Source organism: Eretmochelys imbricata, chromosome 9 (assembly GCF_965152235.1).
Source record: "Eretmochelys imbricata isolate rEreImb1 chromosome 9, rEreImb1.hap1, whole genome shotgun sequence".
Taxonomy (NCBI): Eukaryota; Metazoa; Chordata; order Testudines; family Cheloniidae; genus Eretmochelys; species Eretmochelys imbricata.
The window spans coordinates 102,547,109-102,560,821 of record NC_135580.1 but is presented as its reverse complement, the minus strand read 5'-3'; the positions used below and the strand labels follow the sequence as shown (position 1 = coordinate 102,560,821).

The following is a 13,713-nucleotide window of genomic DNA, read 5'->3' as shown; positions in this document are numbered from 1 at the left end:
ATAATGAGTTTTTAAAATATATTAGGAACAAAAAGAATCTGGACAACAGAATTGGTCCATTATAAGATGGAAATGCCAGAATTATCAATAATAACCAGAAAAGGCCGAAGTGTTCAATAAATATTTCTGTTCTGTATTTGGGGAAAAAACAGGCAGAATCATCAGATAGTGATGACACTTTTTTCATTCCACTAATATCTCTGGAGAATGTTAAGCCAATACTACTAAAGTTTGACATTTTAAAATCAGCAGGTCCAGATACCTTGCATCCAAGAGTTTTAAAAGAGCTAGCTGAGGAGCACGCTGAACAGTTACTGTTGATTTTCAATACGTTTTTAAGTACTGGGAAGTTCTAGAAGACCGGAAGAAAGCTAATGTGACAATTTTTTTATAGGGCAAATGGGATGACGCAGATAATTATAGGCCTGTCAGCTCAGCATTGATCCCAGGCAAGATAATGGAATGGCTGATAAAAGATTTGATTAATGAAGAACTAAACGAGGATACAAGAAAACAATATGTGGTTTAATACGGCTAAATACAATTGTATACATCTGGGAACAAGGAATGTAGGCCATATGTAAGGGTGGGGGACTCTATCCTGGGAAACAGTGACTCAGAAAGATTTGGGAGTGGGGATGGATAATCAGCTGAACATGAGCTCCTACTTTGACACAGTGGCCAAAAGACATAATGCAATTGTGGGATGGATAAAAAAAGGTTACCTACCTTTTGTAACTGTTGTTCTTCGAGATGTTCATTCCAATAGGTGTGCGTGTGCCGCACGCATGATTGTTGGAAGATTTTTCCTCTAGCGGTACCCGTCGGGTCAGCTGTGGAGACCCCTTGAGTGGCGCCTTCATGGCTATGTACATAGGTCCCTGCTGACCTGCTGTCTGCTCAGTTCCTTCTTGCCAGAATACTCCGACAGAGGGGAGGTGGGCGGGATTTGGAATGGACATGAGCAACACATCTCGAAGAACAACAGTTACGAGAGGTAGGTAACCATTTTTTCTTCTTCGAGTGACTGCTCGTGTGAATTCCAATAGGTGACTTCCAAGCAGTTTGCCTAGGGGAGGGGTCAGAGATCACCCGGTTGCTGAGTGCAGGACTGCCCTGCCAAACGCTGCAGCATCCCTCGTCTGCTGGGTAATGGCGTAGTGTGATGTGAAGGCGTGGATGGAAGACCACGCTGCTGCCTTGCATATGTCCTGGATAGGGACCTGCGCCAGGAACACTGCGGACGACACCTGCACTCTCGTGGAGTGTGCCGTAAGCGGAGGGGCTGGAATTTTTTCCAGGTTGTAGCAAGTCCTGATACAGGACGTGATCCATGATGAAATGCGCTGGGACGAGATCGGGAGCCCCTTCATCCTTTCTGTGATTGCAATAAACAGCTGCAGTGACTTACAAAATGGCTTTGTGTATAATAGGTAGTCCAAAAAAGGGGAATTGGCGTTAGCTGTGGTTCAGTTCCCCTCTGCAGAGACCAGATGGGAAAACACTTCCACTTTGCCAGGTACGTGGCTTGAGTGGAGGGTTTCCTACTTCCCAGCAGGACCTCCCTCACTCGGTCCGAACACTGAAGCTCAAGGGGGTTCAGCGACAGCGATTCCAAGCCATGAGATGGAGGGACTCCAGATTGGGGTGTTGCAGATAGCCGTGGTCCTGTGTGATGAAGGTCGGGCATTCAGGAAGTGCTACTGGTCTGTTCACTGAGAGGTTCAACAACAAGGTGAACCAGTGCTGGCGGGGCCACGCTGGTGCTATGAGGATCAAGGAACTCCTGTCCCGGTGAACCTTGAGGAGGACTGTGTATGAGAGGGAAGGGCAGGAACGTGTACAGAGGGTGACTCGTCCATGAAAAGTGAAAGGCATCTGCGATGGAGCCTGGGCAGTGGTTCAGGAAAAAGCAGAACCGCTGGCACTTCCTGTTGCTCCGCGTCACGAACAGGTCTATGTGGGGAGAGCCCCGTCTCTGGAAAATCGAGTGCGCGATGTCAGGCCTCAGAGAACATTGGTGACCATGGAATGAGCGGCTGAGGTGATCAGCTAGCTAGTTTTGCGCTCTCAGAAGGTGCGACGCCTCTAGGTGTATCGAGTGGGAGATATAAAAATCCCACAGCTCGAAGAACACAGCTGGAACAGGGAAGAGGAGCGAGCACCACTGTTTGTTTATCTAGAACATCGCTGCAGTGTTGTCTGTCAGCACCAACACACATGCAGCCTGCAGGCAGGCCTGGAACGCTTGGCATGCCAGACAAACCACCCTCAGCTCCCTTACATTGACATGCAGCGATAGTTCTGTGTGGGACCATAGGCCTTGGGTTCTGGTGTTGCCCAGGTGCACTCCCCAACCGAGTGCCGAGGCGTCCGTGACTAGGGATAGCGTCGGTTGGGGTTTGGCAAAGGGTACTCCCGCACAGACCGCTTGTGGCTGCAGACACCAGTGGAGAGACTAGAGAATGCGAGGGGGGAGGGTCACTATCGTGTCCATTGGGTCCCTCCCCGACCTGTGCACCCGTGCCAACCACGCCTGAAGGGGCTGAAGGCGTAACCTGGCATGCTGGACCATGTATGCGTAGATTGCCATATTCCCCAACTGTTTCATGCAATTTCTGGCCGTGGTTCTGGGAAATTGGCAAAGGTTTTGGATAATGTCCATGAGTGCTTGGAAGTGCAGCTCCAGCAGGAATGCCCTGGCCTGCGTGGAGCCCAAGAGAGCCCATATGAATTCTATTCTCTGCGTTGGGGCCAGTGTGGATTTGGGCACATTCAGTATGAGGCCCAGCCTGCGAAATGTGGCCCGGGCTAGGGACACATGCTGCACAGCCCATGCTTGGAACTCGGCCTTGATGAACCAGTCATCTAGATACAGGAATACTTGCACCTGATGTTTGCGGAGGAAGGCTGCCACGACCGCTATACACTTGGTGAATACCCAGGGAGGCACTGAGAGCCCAAACGGGAGCATCTTGAACTGATGATGCGGGCCACTGACCATGAATCTCAGGAATCGTCTGTGGGCCGTGTCATAAATATAAAGGGAAGGTGTATACTCCTTCTGTATACAGTGCTATAAAATCCCTCCTGGCCAGAGGCAAAACTCTTTCACCTGTAAAGGGTTAAGCAGCTAAGGTAACCTCGCTGGCACCTGACCCAAAATGACCAATGAGGGGACAAGATACTTTCAAATCTGGAGTGGGGGGACGGGGACAAAGAGTTTTGTCTATCTGTGTGATACCTTTGCTGGGAACAGATCAAGGATGCAAGCCCTTCAACTCCTGTAAAGTTAGTAAGTAATCTAGCTAGAAAATGCGTTAGGTTTTTCTTTGTTTTGGCTTATAAATTCACTGTGCTGGAGGGAATGTGTATTCCTGTTTTTGTGTCTTTTTGTAACTTAAGGTTTTGCCTAGAGGGATTCTCTATGTTTTGAATCTGATTACCCTGTAAAGTATTTACCATCCTGGTTTTACAGAGGTGATTCTTTTATCTTTTCTTTAAATAAAATTCTTCTTTTAAGAACCTGATTGATTTTTCATTGTTCTTAAGATTCAAGGGTTTGGGTCTGTGTTCACCTGTACCAATTGGTGACAATATTATTATCAAGCCTTCCCCAGGAAAGGGGGTGTAGGGCTTGGGGGAATATTTTGGGGGAATAGGACTCCACCAAGTGGTCCTTTCCCTGTTCTTTGTCTAAAACACTTGGTGGTGGCAGCGCTTTACCTAATCCAAGGGCAAAGACTTTGTGCCTTGGGGAAGTTTTAACCTAAGCTGGTAGAAATAAGCTTAGGGGGTCATTCATGCGGGTCCCCACATCTGTACCCTAGAGTTCAGAGTGGAGAAGGAACCTTGACAGGCCGGGATAATGGATATATGGAAGTACGCATCTTTCAAGTCGAGGGCAGCGTACCAGTCCCCTGGATCCAGGGAAGGAATGATGGTGGCCAGAGAGATCATGCAAAACTTCAGCTTCCTTATGAACGTGTTGAGAGCTCGCAGGTCCAGGATAGGCCGAAGCCCACCTTTGGCCTTGGGGATGAGGAAATAGCGGCAGCAGAACCCCTTGCCCCTGAACTCCTGAGGAACCTCCTCTATTGCCCCTAGAGCGATTGCACCTCCTGCAAGAGGAGTTGCTTATGAGAAGGGTCCCTGAAGAGGGATGGGGAAGGGAGGGTACAGAATTGGATTCACAAAGGCGGGGTAAGGATCCGAGACTGAAGCTGATGCTCCGTCCTTGGGCGCATCTTTGAAGGTTTGGCTTCAGGCCCGGGGGCTGTTTGGCTGAACCCTGGCCTTGGCCTGAGGAGGATTGTGGCAGGTGCCTCCTATTATTTCTGCCCCATCTCCTGGACGAGTCTCACCTTGGAGGCCCAGAGTAGAAGCGGGACGGGGGCTGAGGCTTAAAAGGCTCTTCGAGGTGCAGGGGTGTGCATCCCCAAAGACTTCAAAGTTGACTGCGAGTCCTTAAGGCTGTGCAGGCGAGAGTCCGTATTTTGGGCAAACAGGCCCGCACTGTCAAAGGGGAGGTCCTGAATTCTGTTCTGGACCTCAGCTGGTATTCCTGAGACCTAGGACCACACACTGCGTCTCATTGTAATGGCGGTGGCCATGGTACGACCTGCCAAGTCTGCCGCGTCTAATGCGGCCTGGAGGGAGATTCTGGAGACCACCTGCCCTCCTCAGGGAGTGCCCTAAACTCCTTGCATGAGTCAGCCAGGAGTAACTCCTGGAACTTTGCCAATGAGCTCTAAGCATAGTGGCTGAGTACCGCTTGCTGGTTGGCCACTTAAAGCTGGAGCCCCCCGGTCGAGCAGACCTTCCGGCTGAAAAGGTCCGGCTTCCTAGTGTCCCGTGACTTACATGTGGGACCCAGCTGTCCTTGCTGCTCTTTGTGGTTTGCTGCATTGACCACCAGAGTCCCCGGTTGGGGGTGGGTGAAAAGGTGTTCGTACCCTTTCTGCGGCACAAAATATCGTCTTTCCACCCCTTTAGCGGTGGGTGGTATAGAGGCCGGAGTCTGCCAGAGCACCTTAGTGGTGTTTTGGATTGTTCTTATGAGGGGCAAGGCCACCCTAGAAGGACCCTCCAGGGCGAGGATGTCCACCACCAGGTCAGAGTCCTCCATGACCTCCTCTGCCTGGAGATTGAGGTTTAGGGCCATCCTCCTAAGAAGGTCCTGGTGTCCATTGCCGGTAGGGTGGTGGTGGTGCCGGCCACCACCTCATCTTGCGAGGAGAGGAACTGCAGGACAGGGTCTCCTGCCCTTCCGGCTCTCTGGAAGCTGGATCAGGTACCTTGGAGCCTCCCGTGACTGGAGCTGGCTCCAGTGTACTGATGGCGCTGGTTCGGGTGCTGCGCCTGAGCGTGAGCGCCCAGAGTCCCCGTCACGTGCCCTGGGGGTTTGGCAAGCCAGCAACGTGGCTGCGGGGGGGGGCACGGGGTGCAGATGCCACTGATGTTGGCCTGGAGCCCTGACCCTGGGCCTGGTGGTAGGCCCAAGGGGTCCAAAAAGGCCATTGTACTGGGTCCTGCCACTGGGGCGGCCAGGCGACCGCCGGTGCCGATGACGCCACTGGTCTGCGGTGTCGGGACTGGCAGCAGGAGTGGCTGTGCTGCGATAGAGAAGACTCAGCACCTGTACTCAGACGAGCAGTCTGTGCCCGACCACGGGGGGCGGGGGGCGGAGCTGGACGGTGCCGGGGAGCGGCACAGGGGAGACGGGGAGCGGTGCTGTAGCATCATGGGCTTGCCGCGATGATGAACCAGAGGCGGCGCTGCCGCAAAGGGTGCCGGAGCCACGTGCGGTGCCGGGCTGGACGGGGCAGCCGGTGCCGCTGCCGGCGCTTGGGCTTGCGGTGCCAGGCCCTGTGCCGTTACGGCAATGAGGTCTTGCGCTGCCTCACAGGTGTCCAGCTTGGAGGTAAGGTCAAGCTCTTCCTCCAGATCCTCCCGAGACGGGGAGTCCATCAGCACGGGACTTGACGGGCCTCCCGCTGGGGCGGAGTCGACGGTGCCAGGTCTTGAGGCCCAGGCCATGGGTGTCCCGCTGGAGGATGCACCCCGCTGGAATCCCCTCGTGGCTTCTTGACAGAGGAATGACCCCTGTCCGCCTTCTTTTTCTTATGCGGCAGTGGGGACTGCGAGCGGTGCCGCCTGGTGGCAATGGCCTTAAGGGCTGGGGAGCGGCACCGGTGCTCCTTGGAGGAGTCCTTCCTCGGTGCCAGGACATCCCCCACCGAGGCCAGGGTGCTGCACACCGATGATGCCGGTACTGCTGCCGGTACCGGTTGCGGGCGGAGGGTCAACTCCATCAGGAGGAGCTTCAAAAGATAGTCCTGCGCTCTCTTAGTCCTGGGTCTGAAGCTCCTGCAAATTGGTCCACTTATCTGTCTGACGGCCCTCTCCTAAACCCTTGAGACAGGCAGCATGGGGATCACCTGTGGGAATAGGTTTCGCACACCTCTCGCACGTCTTAAACCCTTGAGACCGAGGCACGCCCCGGTGCCTGGGGATACTAGGACCGGGTTGGGGGGGGGGAAAGCCCCCCAAAGTAAGTCCAACTACTCTACAAACTAATATATCACAAACTAACAACTATATACAACCAAGAAAAGGGAACCACTAGGTAGGCTCTTGCGAATGCAAGAGACTGACCTGCTCCAACGACCGTCACTGGCAGTAAGAAGGAACTGAGCAGGCGGCGGGTCGGCAGGGACCCATATACATTGCCATAAAGGCGTCACTCCAGGGTCTCCACAGCCGACCCGACGGGTACCGCCAGGGGAAAACTTTCTGATGACCGTGCATGTGGCATACGCACACCTATTGGAATGGACATGAGCAACCACTCGAAGAAGAAACAGGGAATCTCAAGTAGGAGTAGAGAGGTTATCTTATCTCTATATTTGGCACTGCTGTGACCAATACTGGAATATTGTGTCCATGTCTGGTGCTCACAATTCAAGAAGGATGTTGATAAATTGGAGAGGGTTCAGAGATGTCACGAGAATGATTAAAGGATTAGAAAACATGCCTTATAGTGACAGACCCCAGCAGCTCAACCTATTTAGCATAACAAAGAGAAGGTTAAGGGGTGACTTGATTACAGTCTATAAGTACCTACATGGAGAACAAATATTTAACAATGGGCTCTTCAATCTTCAGTCAGACAAAGGTACATGACCCAATGACTGGAAGATAAAGCTAGATAAATTCAGACTGGAAATAGGGCGTAATTTTTTAACAGAGGGAGTAATTAACCATTGGAACAGCTTACTGAGGGTCATAATGGATTCTCCATAGGAGGTCATATTAGATGATCACAATGGTCCATGTAGTAGGAAGAGAGTCTGAGACATAAACCCTTGTATCAGAGGCCTCGTATGAGGCAGGACCTGCTCACAGAATCTGGCAAGAACAGGGCTAATACTGCAGAAATACACACTCCTAAGAAGCGCTAAGCACAGAATATTCACACAAACACATCCCGATATCAAGTGGTACCAGAACATCCTGATGTCAAGGATGGTTCAAAAATGTTCTCCAAGGGTAACAGGAACATACTGACCCCTCCTAAAAGATAAGGTCAGGATAACAGTACATAATTGAGATGTTTTGATTGAACCAACATGTACAAGGTGATAATTAGGCACATCAGGGGGCAGTGACTAACTATGTCAGAGGCAGTAAGTAACTTGTTTGTATCAGGGTATAAAGATGCATCTCAGAGAGAGTATCTTTGTCCAGCTGAGGGGGGAATGAAAAGTCCCACCATTCACTGAACCACGTCCATTGTCACCGGTATACTTGTCTTAGTATCCTTGTAGAGTCAGCCAGGTGCTATTACCATGCTTTGTTGACAATAAACCTGGCCTAGTGCCTTCGTACCTTAACAGATTTTGTGGTCATTGGGCAGTTCGCTCAAGGTCTGCTGTGCTGGCTGTCTGCGCAGAGCTGAGGCAGCACACAGGAAGAACACACACACACATACAGCCAAACATCTGACCACAGTTCCTTCTGGCCTTAGAATCTATCTTGAAAGTTTACATGAGGTCTAGAATGTGTTAACTGCCACCTCACCTCCTTCCTAGACACCTTTTATCCTCGCCAGGACAAACCCTAGCAGGTTCAGGATCCTGGCTGCACAGGCATCTTGATCCCACCAGCGGAAGTGTGCAGGGACCATTTGTTCTCCGTGGATTGGTAACAAGACACTGCTGCTTAAAGGGCAGCTCTGAATCACTATCAAAACTCTCCTCCCAACTAGTGAGCATAGGGAGAGAACAACCTGGGCAAAACATGCGAGCAAGAGATGAGAGACCCGTTCCACACACAAACCTAGTGAGGCTGAACAATGCACTTATTCAGGAGCAGGAAAGGTGCAGACTACAGTTCTTGAGATTTGGTGTATATAGTTCGCTGGGCCCTATATGGGAGTAGTTCAGGGCAGGGTCTGTGGGAATGCAGGGGAATCGGGAAAGGGATCATGTCAGGGTCATGGGGCTCAGACTCTGAACACACACGTATGCGTGTGCACACACACACACACCCCTTTCGCAAAGTAAGCTCTCTGTATTTGTCTGAGGACGTCTGCAATACAGGGTTTCATCTGGTATAAATAAAGTACAAAATCTTACAATGTCTTAATCATTATTTTAACAAAAATACTAAAAACTTAGTAAAAACTGAAACCAAAGGGGGAGGGGAGACTACCAAGCACATGGGATCTCCATAAACCTTTGTAGAAACCGGAGTAAAAACATTTTCTCTTTATGATAAAAATCACTCCCTCCCTTCCAAGAAGGGCAGCTGCAGAACACGGAGCCTGGGCAGGTGCCCCAGGGACAGAGGGGTGGGGAACAGCCCCCAATGCGGGAGGCTGTATCCAGTCCACAGTGATGTCTCCCTCCTGGCTCAGTAGCGTCCAAATGGGTTGTTGTTCTGCTGTGGCTGTGTATCTGTTCAGATCAAACACAGAGTTAGACAATCACAGGATTCTGGTCCAGCTAGGAGCTGCCCATCAGCTCTGCAATTCAGAGTCTGATTGTGAAGAGGAGGGGTTAGGTAGGCAAGAGAAGGGGCTACTCGGGTCTTAGACTGGGACACTGCACCTCTGTATCACTTGTGGCACTTGATGCTCTGCTCAGATGCCACACACTCTGATGCCAGCTCCTGGGGCTTAGGATAGCAGTACTATCAAAATTCCACTTGCTCCTGGAAAGGTGGGGATAAATTGTGTCAAACCCAGCCCTCTACGCCTCTTCTGCTCAGCTCCACACTGGTCCTTGGTGTGAAATAGGTGTGGAACAATGTGGCACTGAAAGGGAGCGGGTAGCTGCCTAGGTGATGAGGTTGGAAGTTGAATTATCGTCTGGGCTTTTCTCTTTTAAACAGAACACCTGTAACCCTAGTTCTGTGCAGCACCCCCGCCATACAGAAACCCAAACACTGTTACCGCCACCACCAGGTGCGTGCACAGTATGAGCTGCGCTGGGCCAGCTAACTACCCTGGAGTTCCCACCAATCATCTAACCTGAAGAAAACTTGGGAACTTCAGCTAGTGCAGAATTCAGAGGCTCACATCACCCAGGAGCATGTCATCAGTGCTCATAGACCACACTGGTTCCCACTTACTATCCAGGTGCTGGTTTCAAGACCTATCTAGCTTGACAGCAGGCAACCTTAGAGACCTGCCTCCCCTCGAACTCCAGACCAACTCGGATGCTCTTGCTGATCATCTTTAGATGCAGTGTGCTCCAGGATTGGCTCCTGACTACAGGACTCACTAGCCTTGTGGGGCCAGACTTCCATGACTTGTCGGTTTACTGTTACCTAGTGAGTGGGAGCATTCAGAGTCTGTCATTCCATTACAAAAGCCAGCCATACAGCATGCTGCTGGGCAAGCCCTCAGCAGGAGGGCAGGGCAAACCCAACCCCAACCCCAACCCCACACTGGGAAAGCCTGCTGGTAACTGGGGCATTGGAGAGATGTTTTTTTCCTCCTCTACAAGTATTTTAGTCAAAGTCACTGCTCATGAAGGCATCAACCTGACAGTCCTGGAGACTAACGGTACAGCACAGACAACAGCAGCGCAAGCGTCTCCTGCCCCAGGTCTCATCCTGAGCTGGACAGGGAGGAGCATGACTCACCCGATGCTTTGTGCTCTCTGCTGAGACTAACCACAATGGGAGTGAGCTGTGCCAAGTGCGATGGTGCTTCCTGCTACGCGGATGTGTGCACTTGGAACACAGCAGTCTCCAAGACACACTCTAGCTGGGATATGTCACTGAGGGTTACCCCTAGCTGCAGCCTCTTTCACACAGCAAGGAGGTTGCAAGGTTTCTGCTGGATACAAGACCTTGCCCCAGTTACAGCAATATGATCTGCATGGGAGCATGCCCAAAGGCTCTCGGAAACTCCAGCTAGAGAAACAGGAGCAACCCTTGGAGTGGTGCTTCTCCCAGGGAACATCATACACCTTTGCTCTGGGATCTGACTGGCCCCACGCTCACTGCGGTGCAATCTGGGGGGATGGTTTTACTCTATAAAGACCTTTATGATTTAAGGCCTGTCTACATTACAACTTTAAACTCAGTGGGTAACCAGTTAGTGACATGGCCAGCTTGAAACAAGGCTTGTGTCTGCACACAACACACTCACTACTCAGGGAGGCATTGGCATTACATGCCAGTGTAACCAGTATGGCTGGTCCTCCCTTCTTTTCCACTCTGCCAGGGGCAATGCATTCTGGGATGCCATACAAGCTGCTGGTGCCACGCGGTGTGTGTCCTCCAGGCACTCGCCCCACCCCGAGGCCCTGTGGGAGAGCAGCTCGGACTTTCAGGAATGCACCGATATGGGAGGCAGCATAGTAGGTAAGTCCACACAGCAGCGCTTTACACAGCTTCGCCCTGTGTATGTAACCGGGACAGAGGAGAGATTCACGAGCTGGTTACGAAACTTATTAGAGGCAGCCTCTCTCTGTATTTCAACACTATCCCCTGGAGCCACGTGCACTAGAAGCCCCTCAGATTGGACTAACTGGGGGCACTCAGCCCTAGAATTCACTTCCTCCACTGCAGAGGAGGGCATGCTGCAAGGCTTAAGCTGTTTGCTCAGGCATTCTCAGAGGGACCAGGGCGATACGTGGTCAGGCTGATGGATAGTATTACTGTTGGGCTGTTATTTAGTGTGGACTTTTCTGGAGGCTGATTATAAATTCACTTTTTACATAGGAAAGATAAAACACGACTTCTGCAGTGGCATAAGTGTTACTGGTGCTTTTCAGACAAAGAAAGTCACAGGCCGTCCCCCATGAAGTGCACATTCTAGGGATCTATGGAAAGAAACCCAATCAACCAAGTCCACACAAGACTACCACATGGTTGGTACTGAGCACTGCCAGATTTCTTCCTGGAGTCTAGAAGTGAAAGGCTCCATAACCCAATCAGGCAATCAGTCCTGTCAAGAAACAGGGTGGAAATGGTGGCCTTAGAAGGGAAAAGGACCATTTACCCCAGTCACCAGCCACCCTGCGCCTCTGAATTCTTTTTCTTGACTGTTACTATGGCTCTCAACACCTTGGAAAACTCTGCAATCTCACTTGCATCGCACTGGCTCAGTGTATAATGCAGCCTCAGTGAAGCATACACAGGCACGGGAAGGAATATGTCACAGCCCATAAAGGAATATCTAATAGTTCCTGCAGTCACAGCCTCATAAGAAAAATAATGTATAGATACTGGGATTCAAAGGAAGAATTTAGTAGGAGCCGGAATCCAATTTTAAATTGTATTTAGAAGACTGCAAAGTAATGGCATTGCTGTGTTAGAAGAACCATAGAATATCAGGGTTGGAAGGGACCTCAGGAGGTCATCTAGTCCAACCCCCTGCTCAAAGCAGGACCAATCCCCAATTTTTGCCCCAGATCCCTAAATGGCCCCCTCAAGGATTGAACTCACAACCCTGGGTTTAGCAGGCCAATGCTCAAACCACTGAGCTACCCCTCCCTTTTGCTGCACTGAGATGTGGTCACTTGGGGCAGGGTTCAATACACCTGGGCAAAGCCATGGCTGGGCTGCGTCCTGGGAAGTAAGGCAGCATATGTTTGCATCCAGCATTCCTTTGGGGAGGGCTCTGGCTTGGGTGTTTAATAGTTCAATTGCCAGTTTTATTATATCAAATTACTGACGTGATCTGTACAACAGCAGGGTGGTCTGGAGGGATACACCGCCCTGCTGGGGCTCAGGCAGCACCCCACATGGCAGTGCTCAATAAAAAGAAGTCTCTCACTGACCATGCCCTGAATAAAGCACCTCCCTGGCTGCCCCATTAGGCACGAGCTCCAGAATTTATACTCCCACTGGGATCGTTGGGAGCCAGCAACGACAGAGTGGTACATCCAGAAAAGCAGACCTGACACGTTTGGGAGAGCTGCCCGACAGCCTCCACAGGCACTGCTGCCCTGGCCCCTCTATCTGCAACAGGTCTACACGGTTGCTCACTTGGTTGGGAGTACTTTGTGCTGCTCTCTCTGCCTGCGGCCCTGGTACTGCTAACAATAGAACATAGGAATGGCCACACTGGGTCAGACTAATGGTCCATCTAGCCCAGTATCCTGTCTTCTGAAAGTGGCCACTGCCAGGTGCGTCAGAGGGAATGAACAGAGCAGGGCAGTTAATGCATGATCCAAACTCAGCTTCTGGCAATCAGAGGCTTAGGGACACCCAGACATGTGGTTGCATCCCTGACCATCTTGGATAATAGCCATGATGGACCTGTTCTCCATTAACTTACCTAATTCTTTTTTGAACATTATTATAGTTTTGACCTTCACAACATCCCCTGGCAATGAGTTCCACAGGTTGACTGTGCTTTGAGTGAAGAAGTACTTCCTGATGTTGGTTTTAAACCTGCGGCCTATTAATTTTATTGGGTGATACCTGGTTCTTGTGTTATGGGAAGAGATAAATAACACGTCCCTAGTCACTTTCTCCCCCCCAGTCATGATTTTATAGACCTCTCTCATATCCACCCCCCACCCCACCCACCATCTCTTTTCCCAGCTGAACAGTCCCAGTCTTTTTGATCTCTCCTCGTGTGGAAGCTGATCCAGGCCCATAATGATTTCCGTTGCCTTTCTCTGTACTTTTTCCATTTCTAATACATCTTTTTTGAGATGGGGAAACCAGAACTGCACATAGTATTCAAGGTGTGGGCGTACCATGGATATATACAGTGGCATTATGATATTTACTGTCTTACTAGCTATCCCTTTCCCAATGGTTCCATTCTGTTTGCTTTTTTGACCACTATTGCACTTTGAGTGGATGTTTTCAGAGAACGATCCACAATGACTCCAAGGTCTCTTTCCTGAGTGGTAACAGCTAATTTAGATTCCATCATTTGGTATGAATAGTTGGGATTATGTTTTTCAATGTGCATTAATTTGCATTTAGCAACAATAAATTTAATCTGCCATTTTCGTGCCCGGTCATCAGTTTTATGAGATTCCCTTTGTAACTCTTTGCAGTCTGCCTGGGACTTAACTATCTCAAGTAACTTTGTATCGTCTGAAAACTTGGCCACCTCACTGTTTACCCATTTTTCCAGATTATTTATGAATATGTTTAACAGTAATGGTCCTAGTAAAGATCCCTGAGGGACACCACTATTTACCTCTTTCCATTCTGAAAACTGACCATTTATCT

General features: G+C 50.5%; 1 protein-coding gene across 5 annotated transcripts in view; it reads right to left on the bottom strand.

Moving 5' to 3' along the window:
* Positions 1 to 8,497: 8,497 nt before the first annotated feature.
* MED12 (mediator complex subunit 12) overlaps positions 8,498 to 13,713 on the bottom strand; it is a 78,862-nt gene continuing 73,646 nt past the window's right edge. For 2 of the 5 annotated variants that reach the window (XM_077825710.1, XM_077825711.1), the window contains exon 44: positions 8,498 to 8,960. In XM_077825710.1, the coding sequence (XP_077681836.1) occupies positions 8,917 to 8,960 (44 nt within the window). In that variant the 3' untranslated portion in view covers positions 8,498 to 8,916. The remainder of the gene's footprint in view (positions 8,961 to 13,713) is intronic. The other 3 variants (XM_077825709.1, XM_077825712.1, XM_077825713.1) reach the window with 3 other exon arrangements.